This window comes from Neoarius graeffei, chromosome 19 (genome assembly GCF_027579695.1).
Source record: "Neoarius graeffei isolate fNeoGra1 chromosome 19, fNeoGra1.pri, whole genome shotgun sequence".
NCBI lineage: Eukaryota > Metazoa > Chordata > Actinopteri > Siluriformes > Ariidae > Neoarius > Neoarius graeffei.
In genome coordinates this window covers 13,459,224-13,476,224 of record NC_083587.1, presented here as the reverse complement: position 1 = coordinate 13,476,224, position 17,001 = coordinate 13,459,224, and the positions used below count along the sequence as shown (strand labels likewise).

The window sequence follows — 17,001 nt, the reverse complement described above, 5'->3', positions numbered from 1 at the left end:
ACCCTGCCATGTTTAATTCCTTACATATAGCTTTAGTTTTAAACATTTTACAGCGCAATTGTGAGAAATCTGATCAGAAAAAATCAGGTGACATGCTCACCTGAAAAGCAGCCCGTCCCCTGCCATGGCGTAGATGACTCGGGGCATGGGGAAAAGTGAACCCAGTAAACTGACCGTGAGTCCTGCAATGGCTCCGATGGCCACAACGTATTTCCCTGCCGTGAAGCCGTGAACAGCGAACATCTCCATCAGAGGAGCATCTCCATCAATCAGATTATACGGCACCATCAGGGTGAGGATCACACTCACCTACAAAACACACACAATCAGTTACTACTTCATTTTCAAAATTATGGCGCGATAAACTTCATAAATACTTTTATTTTCCCTCATGGCTTGTGACAGGCCTTATATTGCTTTATTAACCTTTATGCAAGGTTTATGAATGTGTTATGAAGGCTCAGTGTAGCTCATCCTCAAATAAAGTGCAGTGTCTGGTTTATTTACTGGGGATCAGGAAACAGCACATGGAGTGGAAATATTTTTACTATAAAATTCAGTAATTTAGTTTTCACTAATGCACTTCAACTAAAGTGTTTCTGAAAGAAACTGAAAAGTAAATATAGAATTAACACACACACACACACACACACACACACACACACACACACACACACACACACACACACAGAGCGAGAGAAAAAGGAGAGAGAGAGAGAGAATAACTCACAGCTTATTTAAATGCATGAACTCACACAGTAAGTCTTTGGTAACTGAGGAGGCAGAAATAATTTATGAGCTTCACGGCGTTTTTCCCTCAGCCATACTGCAGGGAAGCCGAGTACAGATGAATATTTTAAAAAGCAGAAGGTTTTTCTCTCTTAGAGCTGTTCCAAGCTATTTACTATTTCATATTTATTTCAAAATATTTCATATGTCTGTATATTTCCAGCATTAGACATATTTGTTAAACGTCACTGAATAAATATTAAAATGCACTTAATGTGTTTCTCTTCATAGTCTGTTATTTTCATCTGTAAACTTTGACATGTGAAGAAGAAGAAGAAGAAGAGGAGCAACTTTATTTATCATACGTCCACTTAAGCACAGTGAAATTCCTCCTCTGCATTTAATCCATCTGAAGCAGTGAACATACACATGCACGTGAGCAATGAGCACACACACATACCCAGAGCAGCTGGTAGCTATGATGCAGTCCCGGGGAACAGTTGTGGGCTAGGTGCCTTGCTCAAGGGCACTTCAGCCCAACCTCTGGCCATGGCTACCCCATGTTAACCTAACTGCATGTCTTTGAACTGTGGAGGAAACTGGAGCACCAGGAGGAAACCCACGCAGACATGGGGAGAACATGCAAACTCCACACAGAACGGCCCCTGTCGGCTGCTGGGCTCGAACCCTTCTTGCAGTGAGGTGACAGTGCTAACCACTACACCACCGTGCTGCCCTATGTGAAGTAAAGCTGAGTTTAAAAGGCGACACGACAGATACAGACGTCTTTCAACTGCTCAGAAATGTTCATAAATTTTTATAAAGACTGATTCCAACACTGTCCCCGAGACTCAGCTGCATTCTGTTATAACATCTGTGTAATATTTAATTCCCAATGCTGGAAGAGGATCAAAAAAACGTTTGTGTTTGTGAGGGTGAGTGTGTTTGAGTATAAGTGTGTTTGTGAGTGTGAGTCAGTGTGAGTGTGTTCATGAGAGTGAATGTGTGTGTGAGTGAGTATGTGTTTATGAGTGTTTGAGTGTGTGTTTATGAGTGTGAGTATGAGTGTGTTTACGAGTGTTTGTGAGTGAGTGTGTTTGAGTGTGAGTGTCAGAGTGTAAGCGTGTTTGAGTGTGTGACTGTTTGTGAGTGTTTGTAAGTGTGCTTGAGTGTGTGAGTGTTTGTGATTGTGAGTGTGTTTGAGTTTGTGAGTTTGAGTGTATGTTCATGAGTGTGAGAGTGAGTGTTTGTGAGTGTGAGTGAGTGAGGGTGAGTGTGTCTATGAGTGTTTGTGAGTGTGAGTGAGTGAGGGTGAGTGTGTCTATGAGTGTTTGTGAGTGTGAGTGAGTGAATGTATGTTTGTGTGTGAGTGTCAGAGTGTGTGTGTTTGAGTGTGTGTGTTTGAGTATGTTTGCGAGAGTGTGTAAGTGTGTTTGTATGTGTTTGTGAGTGTGAGTGTGTGTGTGTTCGTGAGTGTGTGTGTGTTTGATTGTGTGTGTTTGTGAGTGTGTTTGAATGTGTGAATGTCAGTGTGAGTGTGAGTGAGTATGAGAGTGAGTGTGCGTTTATGAGTGTGAGTATGAGTGTGTTTGTGAGTGTTTGAGTGTGAGTGTTTGTGAATGTGAGTGTTTGAATGTGTGTTTGTGATTGTGTGTTTGAGTGTGTGAGTGTTTGTGAGTTTGAGTGTGATTGAGTGTGAGTGTGTGAGTTTGTTTGAGTGTGATCATGAGTGTGTTTATGAGTGTGAGTGAGTGAGTGAGTGAGTGAGTGAGTGAGTGAGTGAGTGAGTGAGTGAGTGAGCGTTTGTGAGTGTGAGTGTCAGTGTGAGTGTGTGTGTGAGTGCGAGGGTGTGTTTGAGTGTGTGTGTTTGTGAGTTTGAGTGTGAGTGTGTGTTCATGAGTGAGTGTGTTTATGAGTGTGAGTATGAGTGCGTTTATGAGTGTGTGTGTGTGTGTGTGTGTGTGTGTGTGTGTGTGTGTGTGTGTGTGTGTGTGTGTGTGTGATTGTGCATTTGAGTGAGAGTGTGTTTGTGAGTGTGTTCATGAGTCTGAGTGTGTCTGTGAGTGTGAGCATGGCCGTAACTACCATTGAGGACACCGAGGTCATGTCCTCGGTATTTTTTTCAGAAATTTCAAATTGGACTATGCTGAATTCGAGCAGTGATCAATGTAAAACGCAGCGTCCGCATCCACGTCATCTGTATTTCCCCCCAATAAAATTCACATTTGTCTAATGTCATCTGAAATCTCTCAGCCTCTATCTCTATCATTGCCGTGTGTAACGCAGCGTCACACGACATAGCCTGTACTAGTGTCGGCCGGGGAAGTTGGGTTTTGGATAAAACAGGCAGGGTGTAGTCTACGCTCTATCACATATGCCTACCTAACCTAACGTAGGCTAATAGTCACATCGCATTATAGAGCTTTACCTGAGTGCAAAATGAAAAAGTTGCAACAAACTAAATTAAGGTTTGGACAGCCAACAGAAGAGCAGGGAAAGAGAAGGAGGGAAGGTGAGAAAATATTGTCAGTGCAGTGGCAGACCATTCAGCGGTGTCATGCCAACTTTCCAAGGGGAAATGTTTCATTGTCATTGCCTCTTACATTTTAGTTAGCATTTCGAGAAACATTCAAAACTACGTTGTCACAGGCAGCCCTGTGCAGGGCTGACTAAACGAGCTTGTTCGAGTAACTCTCTCTCTCTCTCTCTCTCTCTCTCATAACTCTCTCTCACTCACACACACACACACACACACACACACACACACACACACACACACACACACACACACACACAAATAATACACTCTCACACACTCTCTCTAATACAGTCTTCACACAGAACTAATAGCTCTACATTCTAATGTAATTTAAGATAATGAAATGTAAATAATGCCAATACTTCAGGTAGCTGAGCAATACACTCAGTTCAGTTCAGTTTTGACTTTTATGTCAGACAAAACTCCACAGTTTTGATGGCAGTTTTAGAATTGTTAAAGTAAATGTGTTGTGAGCCAAACTTACATTACAGGCAATGGTGAGAACACTCTGTTTCAGAGAATGCATGCAAATGGATCTCAATTCAAGACAGCCAGATAGACTGATGCCTTTACATTACTGCTCAGAATGTCTCTCCACATACAGACACCCACAAATAACACACAAACTCTCTCTCTCTCTCTCTCTCTCTCTCTCTCTCTCTCACACACACACACACACACACTATTATTATAAGGTGTAATACTAAAGCTTACAATTCAGCAGTTCACACCCTTTCTGTCATGTGTATGCTGTAATGTAAATAATGCCAATACTTTAGGTAACTGGTACTTTAGGTATGTATACTCAGTTCAAGAGTTCACTACTTTTCTACTTTTATGTCAGATAAAACACCACAGTTATGGTGCCACAGTTTTAGAATTGTTAAATAAATGTGTCCTCCACCAAATCTATCCTTATTTATTTATTTATTTATTTATTTATTTAAGTTGTGCCGGGGGGCTTCGGTGCTGTCAGCCATGTTTGACCTCGGTATTTGAAAAATCCTGGCTACGGCCCTGAGTGTGAGTGAGGGTGAGTGAGTGTGTATGAGTGTTTGTAAGCATGAGTGAGTGAGTGTATGTTTGAGTGTGAGTGTGATCATGAGAGTGAATGTGTTTGTGAGGGTGAGTGTGTTTGAGTGTGTGAGTGTTTGTGAGTGTGAGTGTGTTTGAGTGCAAGTGTGATCATGAGAGTGAGTGTGATCATGAGAGTGAGGGTGAGTGTGTTTGAGTGTGTTTGTGAGTGTGTGAGTCAGTGTGAGTGTGTTCATGAGATTGAATGTTTATGAGTGTGTGAGTATGAGTGTTTGTGAGTGTGTTTATGAGTGTGAGTATGAGTGTGTTTATGAGTGTGTTTATGAGTGTTTGTGAGTATGTGTGTTTGAGTGTGAGTGTCAGAGTGTGAGTTTGTGTTTGAGTGTGACTGTGAGTGTGTGTTTGAGTGTGTGACTGAGTGTGTTTGAGTGTGTGAGTGTTTGTGGTTGTGAGTGTGAGTTTGAGTGTAAGAGTGAATGTGAGTAAGTGAGGGTGAGTGTGTCTATGAGTGTTTGTGAGTGTGAGTGAATGAGTGTGAGTGTTTGAGTGTGTGTGTGAATGAGTTTGAGTATGTTTGTGAGTGTGTGTAAATGTGTTTGAGTGTGATTGCATGTGTTTGTGAGTGTGTTTTTGAGTGGGTGAGTGTGAGAGTGTGTGAGTGTGTTTGTGAGGGTGAGTGGGTGAGTGTCAGAGTGTGTGTGTGTTTGTGAGTGTGCATGTGTTTGAATATGTGAGTGTGTGTGTGGCAGAGGGGGTGTGGTCAAGCGCCGGTCTGTGACAGGAGGGCGGAGTCAGGGAAGGTAAGTGGCAGAATCAGTACACCTGACGGCAATTAACCTGTGTTTGTGTGTCTTCCCAGTGACCGCGCCCTATTTAAGGAGGGAGAGCGAGAGCAGAGGGGAGCTTCCCTGGACGAGACGCTAGTGTGTGTGTCTCTGTATGTTCCGAAATATTGTTAGACTGAAAAGTGTGGCAATAAAGCCTTTTGTTACACCTGATCTCTGTCCTGCCGTCCTCTGTGCTCCACCCACATGTTCGAACCGGTTACATTGGTGCCGAAACCCGGGACCAGAGTGGAGCACCAACGGATCAGCCCCATGGAGTCCTCCCCGTTCGCCGACCTGGTCCACGCCCTCGCCACGGCCCAGCAAAGCCAGCACCAGGCGCTCGTCACACTCCGGAAGGAACAAGAGCGCTGCTTCGAAGCCCTGGTGCTGGCCCAGCAGGAAGACCGCGAGGCGTTCCGGCACCTCCTCGCGTCAGTGGGATCCACCAGCGCTCCGGCCGCGGGCCCGTCTCCTCTCACCGTCACCAAGATGGGCCCGCAGGACGACCCCGAGGCGTTCATCACGCTATTTGAACAGGTCGCAGAAGCCTCGGGGTGGCCGATGGAGCAGCGCGCAGCGCGCCTCCTCCCCCTGCTAACGGGAGAGGCACAGCTGGCCGCGCTACAGCTCCCCCGCCGACCGCCGGCTGGCCTACGCGGACCTCCGCCGGGCCATCCTCCAGCGCGTGGGGCGCACGCCAGAGCAGCAGCGCCAGCGCTTCCACGCTCTGCGCTTGGAGGAGGTCGGCCGGCCGTTCGCGTTCGGCCAGCAGCTCCAGGACGCCTGCTGGTGGTGGCTGAGGGCCGACGATCGCGACGCCGAGGGGATCATCGACCAGGTGGTGCTGGAACAGTTCATCGCCCGCTTACCAGCAGGAATCGCAGAGTGGGTCCAGTGCCACCACCCGGCGTCGCTGGATCAGGCAGTCGAGCTGGCGGAGGATCATCTGGCGGCTGTTCCGGCGACAGGACAGCAGACGACATCTACTCTTCTCTCCTCTTCTCTCTCTCTCCTCCTCCTCCTGTGTCCCGTCCTTGCCCCATTCCCCCACCGCGGAGACGGGGGCCGGCACCACCCCAGCCGGCCCGCCGCACCCGCGGTGCCCTCCCGTTTCTCCCTTCTGTGTCTGTCTCTCCCCCCCCCAGGTGAGTGAGCCCCAGAACATCGGTGCAGAGGGAAAGCCTGGGCCGGTTTGCTGGCGCTGCGGGGAGCCGGGCCACCTTCAACAACAGTGCACAGCAATGGAAGTGGGCGCGGTGGTTCGGATCCCCGACGCGCCAGAGGCCGCCCTCGATCGGGCCGGAGCGTATCGCATACCGGTGAGTATCCAAGGGGCTACATATCAGGCGTTGGTGGATTCTGGTTGTAATCAGACCTCAATTCGCCAAAGCCTGGTGCAAAATGAGGTATTGGGGGGAGCACAGGGGGTGAAGGTGTTGTGTGTGCACGGGGATGTTCACAGCTACCCTTTGGTGTCAGTCCACATTTTTTTCAGAGGGGAAAAATCTATAGTGAAGGCGGCGGTTAATCCTCGCCTTACCCACTCTTTAATTTTGGGGACTGATTGGCCGGGATTTCAGGGGTTAATGACACACCTAGTAAAGAGTGGGTCCTGCCATTTGACAAGGGGAGGTCCCGGTGTCGCTTTGGCGGGAGCAGCTGTCACAGAGCCATCTACGTCATCTCCGTGTCAGAGTGAGGAGCCGCTGGCTCCTCCTCTCTCTGTTGGGGAATCCCTTGCGGATTTCCCATTAGAACAATCGCGAGACGAGACTCTGCGACATGCGTTTGACCAAGTGAGAGTAATCGATGGTCAAACGCTCCAGCCAAACGCCACCCCGTCCTTCCCCTACTTCGCAATTATGAAGGATAGGTTATACCGAGTGATGCAGGACCATCAAACTAAAGAGCGAGTCACGCAACTTTTAATTCCAAAGAGCCACCGGGAATTGGTATTCCAGGCGGCTCACTTTAATCCCATGGCTGGACACTTAGGGCAGGATAAAACACTAGCCCGAATAATGGCCCGATTCTATTGGCCGGGGATTCGCAGCGATATTCGTAGGTGGTGTACGGCATGCCGCGAATGCCAATTAGTAAATCCAGCGGCCATTCCAAAAGCGCCTTTGCGCCCTCTTCCATTGATCGAGACCCTGTTTGAGAGAATTGGGATGGATCTTGTCGGGCCATTAGATCGGTCAGCACGAGGGTACCACTTTATATTAGTTCTGGTGGACTATGCAATGCGATACCTGGAAGCAGTGCCTCTGTGCAATATCTCAGCACGCAGTATTGCAGAGGCACTCTTCCGCGTCATCTCCCGAGTCGGAATCCCGAAAGAGATTCTGACTGATCAAGGCACTACATTTATGTCACGGACACTGCGCAAACTGTATGGGTTATTGGGGATTAAGCCGATCCGCACCAGTGTGTATCACCCACAAACGGACGGTTTAGTAGAACGGTTCAATCGCACCCTCAAAAATATCATTAAAAAATTCGTAAGTGAGGACGCACGTAATTGGGATAAGTGGCTCGAGCCCTTGTTGTTCTCAGTGCGAGAGGTTCCCCAAGCCTCCACGGGGTTCTCCCCATTTGAATTATTATATGGGCGTAAGCCGCGCGGCATCCTAGACATGCTGCGGGAAAATTGGGAGGAGGGACCTTCACAAAGCAAGAATGAAATTCAATACATTATGGACCTGCGCGCAAAACTCCACACGCTCACCCACCTAACCCAGGAGAAATTGCGTCAGGCCCAGGAATGGCAAGCCCGCCTGTACAACAAGGGTACATGCCTTAGAGAGTTCACCCAGGGAGATAAAGTACTCATACTGTTGCCCACTTCGAGCTCCAAATTGATCGCCAAGTGGCAAGGGCCCTTTGAGGTCACACGGTGAGTCGGGGACGTTGACTATGAGGTGAGGCGAATGGACAGGGGTGGGCACTACAAATTTACCACCTCAACCTGCTCAAACTCTGGAACGAGGAGGTCCCTGTGGCATTGGTGTCGGTGGTTCCGGAGAAGGCGAAGCTGGGACCGGAGGTTCAAAAGAGGGCATTGGCATCACGCACCTCTCCGGTCCCCTGTGGAGACCACCTCTCCCCGACCCAACTCACGGAGGTCGCCCAGTTGCAGACCAAATTTTCGGATGTGTTCTCGCCCCTGCCCGGTCACACCAACCTCATAGAGCACCACATAGAGACGCCCCCGGGGGTAGTAGTGCATAGCCGCCCTTACAGATTACCCGAACACAAAAAAAAAAGGTGGTTCGGGAAGAACTCGAGACCATGCTCGAAATGGGCATCGTCGAGGAGTCCCACAGTGACTGGAGCAGCCCGGTGGTCTTGGTACCCAAGGCCGACGAGTCGGTCCGGTTCTGTGTGGACTACAGAAAAGTCAACGCGGTGTCTAAATTCGATGCGTACCTGATGCCTCGTATTGATGAGTTGCTCGATCGACTCGGCACTGCTCGCTTTTATTCGATGCTGGATTTGACAAAAGGATATTGGCAGATCCCCTTGACTCCACTATCCCGAGAGAAAATGGCCTTTTCCACACCGTTTGGTTTACACCAATTCGTCACCCTTCCGTTTGGGCTGTTTGGGGCACCCGCTACATTTCAGCGGCTGATGGACAGAGTCCTCCGCCCTCACGCCACGTATGCAGCCGCCTATCTGGATGATATTATCATCTATAGTAATGACTGGCAGAGACACCTCGAACATCTGAGGGCCATCCTTAGGTCACTGAGACGAGCGGGGCTCACAGCCAACCCAAAGAAGTGTACGATTGGGCGGGTGGAAGTACGGTATCTGGGCTTCCACTTGGGCAACGGGCAGGTGCGTCCCCAAATTAATAAGACGGCAGCGATTGCGGCCTGCCCGAGGCCCAAGACCAAAAAGGGGGTGAGGCAGTTCCTGGGGCTGGCTGGCTATTACCGTAGGTTTATACCTAATTATTCGGACGTCACCAGCCCGCTGACTGATCTCACTAAAAAGGGGGCACCAGATCCGGTCCAGTGGACGGAGCAATGCCAGCGGGCTTTTTCTGAAGTGAAGGCTGCACTGTGTGGGGGGCCACTTTTACACTCCCCTGACTTTTCTCTCCCCTTTGTGTTGCAGACCGATGCGTCGGACAGAGGGCTGGGGCGGTTTTGTCCCAGGAGGTGGAGGGGGAGGACCGCCCCGTCCTGTACATTAGCAGGAAGCTGTCAGTGCGTGAGGGGCGCTACAGCACAATCGAGAAAGAGTGTCTGGCGATCAAGTGGGCGGTCCTCGCCCTCCGTTACTACCTGCTGGGGCGCCCTTTCACCCTCTGTTCGGACCACGCGCCCCTCCAGTGGCTCCACCGCATGAAAGATGCCAACGCGCGGATCACCCGTTGGTATCTGGCACTCCAACCCTTCAATTTCAAGGTGGTCCACAGGCCGGGGGTGCAGATGGTCGTGGCGGACTTCCTCTCCCGTCAAGGGGGGGGGGGGGGGGGAGTCGGCTGCAGGCCGGACGGCTGCCCGGCCTGAGTCGGGCGGTGGGGGTATGTGGCAGCGGGGACGTGGTCAAGCGCTGGTCTGTGACAGGAGGGCGAAGTCAGGGAAGGTAAGTGGCAGAATCAGTACACCTGACGGCAATTAACCTGTGTTTGTGTGTCTTCCCAGTGACCGCGCCCTATTTAAGGAAGGAGAACGAGAGCAGAGGGGAGCTTCCCTGGACGAGACGCTAGTGTTTGTGTCTCTGTATGTTCCGAAATATTGTTAGACTGAAAAGTGTGGCAATAAAGCCTTTTGTTACACCTGATCTCTGTCCTGCCGTCCTCTGTGCTCCACCCACACGTTCGAACCGGTTACAGTGTGTAAATCAGTGTGAGTGTGATCATGAGAGTGAGTTTGAGTGAGTGTGTTCATGAGTGTGAACGTGTTTATGAGTGTGAGTGTGTGTTTGAGTGTGTTTGTGTGAGTGTTTGTGAGTTTGAGTGTGATTGAGTGTGTGTTTGAGTGTGTTTGTGAGTGTGTTTGAATGTGAGTGTGAGCGAGTGAGTGTGAATGTCTTTGAGTGTGAGTGTGTGTTTGAGTGTGAGTGTGTGTTTGTGAGTGTGTGAGTGTTTGTGAGTTTGAGTGTGTGTGTTCATGAGTGTGAATGTGTTTGTGTTCATGAGTGTGAGTGTGTTTGAGTGTGTGAGTATGAGTGTGTGAGTGTGAGTGTCAGAGTGTGAATCTGTTTGAGTATGCATTTGTGAGTGTGTTTGAGTGTGTGAATGTGAGTGAGTGAGTGAGTGAGTGAGTGAGTGAGTGAGTGAGTGAGTGTGTTTACAGTATGAATGTGTGTGATAGTGTTTGAGTGTGTATTTGTGAGTGGGAGTGAGAGATACTCACAGAGACATATGCAGACAGACATGTGATGAGTGAAGCGGTGATGGCATAGGGAATCGAGGTGTTCGGACTTTGTGCTTCTTCTCCTGTTGTGGCAATTATATCAAACCCGATGAAGGCGTAGAAACACGTCGCAGCTCCCTGCATCACCTGCAACATTGAACACATCAATCTGATCAGCAGATATTTACATATCATGTTCATGAAAAGTTTTATTCATAGAATTACATGATTACATTTTGTATATTTCAGAAAAATTAACTATACTGGTATATTGGTAATCAAGCATCAGTTAATCCTGTTGAAAAAATATTGGGCAAAATTAAGAAATAAATGGCTATGTAAAACTAAATATTTAAATAAAATATTTTAGATAAAATTATTACTGTATTTTTACATATTAAGAAGGTTTTCGTGGTAATTTAAGGCCAATATTACTAATTAAATCATTATAATTAAATAAATGAAAATATTTAAAACAAATTGCACAGACATTCAATACTTTGGTCATGTCAGTAACGGCACTGAAAACACGAGTTCGGAGCAGCCTCCAAACATGGCTGCTCTGAACTACAAACCCAAGAGTCACAGCGCCCTCTGTCACCAGACATCACCTGTCTCTCATCCAGCAATTATCACCTTGCCCATATAAGCTCAGCTCTCACTCCCTGACTTTGCAAAGTATCATTTAGTGTTCTGTGCCTAACCTTACCAAGTCATTTGATTGCTGCCTGACTTTCCGTGTATGACCAGTGATGAAAACGTTTCATCGTTTTCTCCACATTGCTCCATTTGCTGATCAATCGACCTCTGCCCATTTCCTGACTATAATTCCTGCTCCTTGATTTGGCTCAGTCTGCAGTTTGTGAAGCCCCCGGTCTCCCCTGCGCTTGCATCCGTAAGTGCCTGCACTCTGACAGGATACTTTGCCACCAATGGATGCAGCAGAGGAGTCAAAGCACACTGCACTCAATGCTCAGGGGCATTTCTCGGGTGAACATCAGTGGATGCTCAGTGACCGCCACACCAGGATGGCACAGCTTGCTGCTGTCATGTCGCAGGCCCTCATAACATGCCCTGCATCCCCCGCTGGTGCAGCTCAGCTCATTCCTTTACCAGAAAAGTTCTTGGGTGAAGTATCACAATGTAAGGGATTTCTTCTCCAATGCTCCCTGTATTTCTCTTCACTCTCCGGGGTTTCTGACAAACAGACGATTGCTAAATTCCTCACTAAGGTAAGCTCACTGTGGTGAGTCCAGCCACTGTCTGCCTGCCTCAGGGAGGTCCGGCCAGTCAGTGGACCAGTGTTGTGTGGGAGCGTGGTGGTGAACATACCATGTCCTATGATCATTTCTTGGAACTTTTCAAGCAAGCATTCGATCACGAACCTGAGGGAATAGAGGTTGGAGAGAGTCTCCTGTCAATCAAACAAGGGAATAGAAGAGTCACAGAGTACGCCCTGGACCTTCGCACACTTGCTGCTGCTAGCGATTGGAATGAACCTGCACTAAAAGTCACTTTCCGCCAAGGGTTGTGTACAGAAGTGCTGTGCGAATTGGCTTGCCATGATGAACACCGGTCCTTAGACTCCCTCAATGACTTTGTGATTCATCTGGACCACCTAATCACAAACAGACCCTCACTGTTACCATTCAACTCCTCCCTCTCCTGCCACGAACACCCAGACTCCCATGGAGGTTTCCCGTACTCTGTTACAACAATGGGAGAGAGAAAGAAAACAGCGAGAAGGTCTATGCTTCTACTGTGGTGAGTCCAGCCATCTAATTGCGAAATGCACTGTCTGCCTGCCTCAGGGAGGTCCGGCCCGTCAAGTTAGCGATCCTCCCAGCCCGATGAGTTCTGTAATCAGCCCGGAAACACAATCCTTTAAATTACCAGTGCTACTGAAGCTGCCAGACTCTACCCATGTCCTCTCTGCATTTATAGACACAGGGCAGAAGAAAATCTCATCAACTGCTCAGTCGTCCAGAGATTCAACCTGCCCACAGACACCTTACAGAGACCACTCAAAATAAAGACCATCAATGGGGGTCCCATTGGAGATGGACTGATCACCACTCACACAGCTCCTCTCCAGATTCAGGTGGGGGCCCTCCATTCTGAGCACATTTCTCTGTTCATCACCCAAACTTCTCATTACTACATCATCCTAAGGTACCCTGGCTTCAACTCCATGACCCTTTAAAGGAACAGTCCACCGTACTTCCATAATGAAATATGCTCTTATCTGAATTGAGACGAGCTGCTCCGTACCTCTCCGAGCTTTGCGCGACCTCCCAGTCAGTCAGACGCAGTCAGACGCGCTGTCACTCCTGTTAGCAATGTAGCTAGGCTCAGCATGGCCAATGGTATTTTTTGGGGCTGTAGTTAGATGCGACCAAACTCTTCCGCGTTTTTCCTGTTTACATAGGTTTATATGACCAGTGATATGAAACAAGTTCAGTTACACAAATTGAAACGTAGCGATTTTCTATGCTATGGAAAGTCTGCACTATAATGACAGGCGTACTAACACCTTCTGCACGCTTCGGCAGCGCATTGATATGGAGCATGTTTTAAGCATTGTCTGCAATTCCCTCAATTAGCCATTTCTTCTACTCTGTGGAGAGCCCTCTGCCCGATTCTCTCGACAATGTTCCTGCCTGTTATCTTGATTTGAAACAGGTATTCAGCAAAGGTAAAGTATGTGGCTTACCCCCTCATCATCCCTGACTGTGCCATTGACCTCCTCCCAGGCATGATTCCACCTCGCAACCGTATTTATCCATTGTCCCTAACGGAACAATCTGCTATGGAAGAATATGTACAAGAGGCGCTGAAGCAAGGTTACTTCAGACCGTCTACCTCACCAGCTTCAGCAGGCTTCTTCTTTGTTGAAAAGAAAGAAGGAGGTCTCTGGCCTTGTATTGATTTCCGGGGCTTAAATAAAATCAGTGTCAAGTACCCATATCCGCTCCCACTGGTGCCTTCTGCCTTGGAACAGCTATGCTCAGCTAAGATCTTCTCCAAACTAGACCTTTGCAGTACCTATTGCTGGGTTTCAGTCACATGACTTTTCTTAGCGGTTTTATCGGAAGTGAAATAGCTGGTGGTCTAAACAGCTGCCCAGTGCAAACAACTTGCGATAACTTATCAGAGTATGTTCGTAATCTAGAAGCCATTGCTCACTTTAGATATATTCAGGAGATTGCTATGTGTAATGGAATAGACCCCTACAGAAAGAAGGATTTGTCATATGATCTCGAAAACTACCCTTCAGTCGAGTTCCCCAACATCTCAAACTATCTGGTGTTGCAGACATCCTTCTACACCGCAAAACGTGTGTGGAAGAGTATGGAGGCTTACAACTTTTTTGTATGTAGCTGGGTAAAGGACCTCGGTATCAAGTCACTGCCAAATGAATCCTGTATTGTTTTTGCCCATGTAAATGTGTTTTTTTTAAGCTTTTCATTCACGTCTTTACAACAAAGTGCTGCAAGTTGAAGTGTAAACAAACAACAGTTCGCTTGATTCTCACTTGTGTTGGCTCTTATCTCTCAGGTAAATCATTTACAAAGATTAACAGAAACCCCTTTAAAGACCTGGATCTTAGTTAAACAAGACGGAGAAGTGATCACGGTGCATTGTAACTGTATGGCTGGGTAAGAATTTTGTTGCAACCTTCATGCATATAGACTTTGTGAGGAGTAAACAAAGAAACAGCTGGGGACTTTAGTGCTTCGTGACTAAAAAAAGTACCGTTGAATAATGACACATAGCAAGAAAAGTACTTGGAAAACACTAACAACATAGCTGAGAGGGAGATACAAACCTTTCATGAAGTGGTCACTGCAAACTTGAGCATGCTTCGACTTGGCTCTCTCTGATTTCAGTGAGCGGTTCAAAAGTCACCTTTCTCGACATCTTTTTGTGAAATCCTGTGTTCGTTCACCTTTTATTAGTTCACAGGGAACCCTGAAGAAACTTTTATCAGTTTCATGGTTTGATCGATTCAAACAACCTAAAACAACGCAAGCGTAAGGCATTTTTCATGGGAGCAATGTACCTTCACCATACAAATGCTTTGTCAACTGACCGCCAGGTAGACCACCAGCTAAGGTTTTGAATAACTAATGAGGCGGATGTGACATCATGTGAAACCCAGCAATAACCTGGTCCGAATTTGAGAGGAGGATGAATGGAAGATGGCTTTTAGCACCACCGCTGGCCATTTTGAATACCTGGTCATGCCTTATGGCCTTTCTTCAGTACCAAGTGTCTTCCAGTGCCTGATAAATGATGTCTTAAGGGACATACTGGGGAAATTCGTGATTGCCTACATTGACAACATCCTGATCTACTCTTCAGATGAAGACAGTCATCTTGAACGTCAGGTCTGTGCTATCTTGCCTGCTTGAGAACCATCTCTTTGTCAAGGCAGAGAAGTGCGAATTTCGCGTCAATCAGATCTCATTTCTTGGGTACATAATCAGTTCTGAGGGAGTAAGCATGGATCAGGCAAAGGTATCAGCAGTCACATCATGGCCCACTCCTGCATCAGTGAAGGAGCTGCAACACTTTTTTGGCTTTGCAAATTTTTACCGGCGCTTCATTTGGGGCTTCAGTATTATTGCTGCTCCTCTAACCTTACTGTTAAAGAACAGACCACGTTGCCTCCAGTGGAACCCAGCAGCTGAGGAGACCTTCAACCGGCTCAAGGCAGCATTCACCTCCGCTCCCATTTTACAACATCCAGACCCTATCAAGCCATTCATCATAGAGGTAGGTGCATCCAAAACAAGAGTAGGAGGGGTGGTCTTGCAGCATTTTCAGGAGAAACCCAAGCTGCACCCGGTTGCTTTCTTTTCTAAGAAGCTCACACCTATGGAGAGGAACTACAACGTTGGTATTTGAGAGCTCCTAGCTATCAAATTGGCCTTGGAGGAGTGGAGACACTGGCTGGAGGGTGCCACACACCCATTCACGATCCTGACCAACCACAAGAACTTAGAATACTTAAAGAGTGCAAAACGTCTGAACCCATGGCAAGCCAGGTGGGCCCTGTTCTTGACTCACTTTCAATTCACAATATCCTACTGCCTCAGCTCCAGAAATACCAAAGCTGGTGCTCTCTCCAGAATCCATAATTCCTCACCCCATACCTCTGAATGTTTCATATAAGCCATCACTTGGGACATTGATAAAGAAATCAAGCAGTCACAAACCCCGAACCCTCCTGAGAACTGCCCCCCCCCCAGACTTCTGCATGTCCTACCTGACATCAGAGGGAGACTCATCACCTGGGCCCATTCTTCCCCCACCACCAGTCATCCCAGCAGTCACTGCACATACCAACTCATCAAGAACAAGTATTGGTGGGAAAACATGATCTCCAACATCAATCATTTTGTCTCCTCTTGTTCAGTATGTGCCCAGGCCAAGGTACCATGAGTTGCACCTGCTGGGAAACTATGCCCTCTCCCAGTGCCTCAGAGACCCTGCTCCTACATTGCCACGGACTTCATCACGGACTTACCACCATCCCAAGGTAACACAGTCATCATGGTAATCATTGACAGATTCTCCAAACTGATCTGACTCATCCCACTACCTGGTCTACCCACTGCTTTCCAAACAGACAAACTAATGTTTAATCATATCTTCTGCTATTTTGGCATCCCTGAAGACATAGTAAGTGACCGTGGCCCTCAATTCATCTCCTGGCTTTGGTCCAGTTTTATGGAAAGATTAGAAGTGTCAGTAAGCCTCACATCCAGATATCAGCCACAGCCCAATGGCCAGGTGAAACGTGCCAATCAGGAGGTGGGTTGTTTCTTGCAAATATTCTGTATGAGAAACCAAAAGGACTGGGCACAATTTCTCCCATGGGCCAAGTATGCACAGAACTCATTCAAGCATTCTGCTACTCAGTTGACACCATTCCAGCATATACTTGGCTATAAAACACCCCCCCTGTCCCCATGGGACAAAACACCCACTCATTTACTGGCAGTCGACACCTGGTTCAGAAGAAGCCAGCAGGTATGGGAGGAGGTTCACCAGAGGTTGGAACTAGTAAATACAAAATATAAGCAATATGCAGACAAGCACAGAAGCAAGAGCCCAGAATACTCTCCAGGAGATCGGGTATGGGTCTCCATGAAGGATTTAAGGGAACTTAATGTGTAAAAACTATTGAACATCATGGACAATGCCAGTCACCCTCTGCACACTGTCATCAGCAACCAGAGGAGCCTGTTCAGTGACAGAATGCTCCTTCCCAAGTGCAGGACGAACAGACTTAAAAACTCCTTTGTCCCTCACGTCATCAGACTGTACAACTCCTCTCTGGGGGGGAGGAGGGGTAACAGGAGGACAGAGGATGGGAAGGAGCAGTAGCCTAGCCTAACAATAAGCAATATCGGACAATGTGCAATATAATGTGCAATATCTCTCCTGCCGCCACCCCCCTTCTTTTTCCCCCCTCCTTCCCCCCTTCCCC

At 47.8% G+C, this 17,001-nt stretch overlaps 1 protein-coding gene across 1 annotated transcript in view; it reads right to left on the bottom strand.

Annotated features, from left to right (window-relative positions):
* Positions 1 to 17,001, bottom strand: part of slc7a14b (solute carrier family 7 member 14b) — a 30,035-nt gene that overhangs the window by 7,386 nt on the left and 5,648 nt on the right. Inside the window, exons 4-5 of the mRNA XM_060900805.1 lie at positions 10,503 to 10,649; positions 101 to 309 (exon numbers count right to left, since the gene is read on the bottom strand). Coding sequence (XP_060756788.1) covers positions 101 to 309; positions 10,503 to 10,649 — 356 coding nt within the window. The remainder of the gene's footprint in view (positions 1 to 100; positions 310 to 10,502; positions 10,650 to 17,001) is intronic.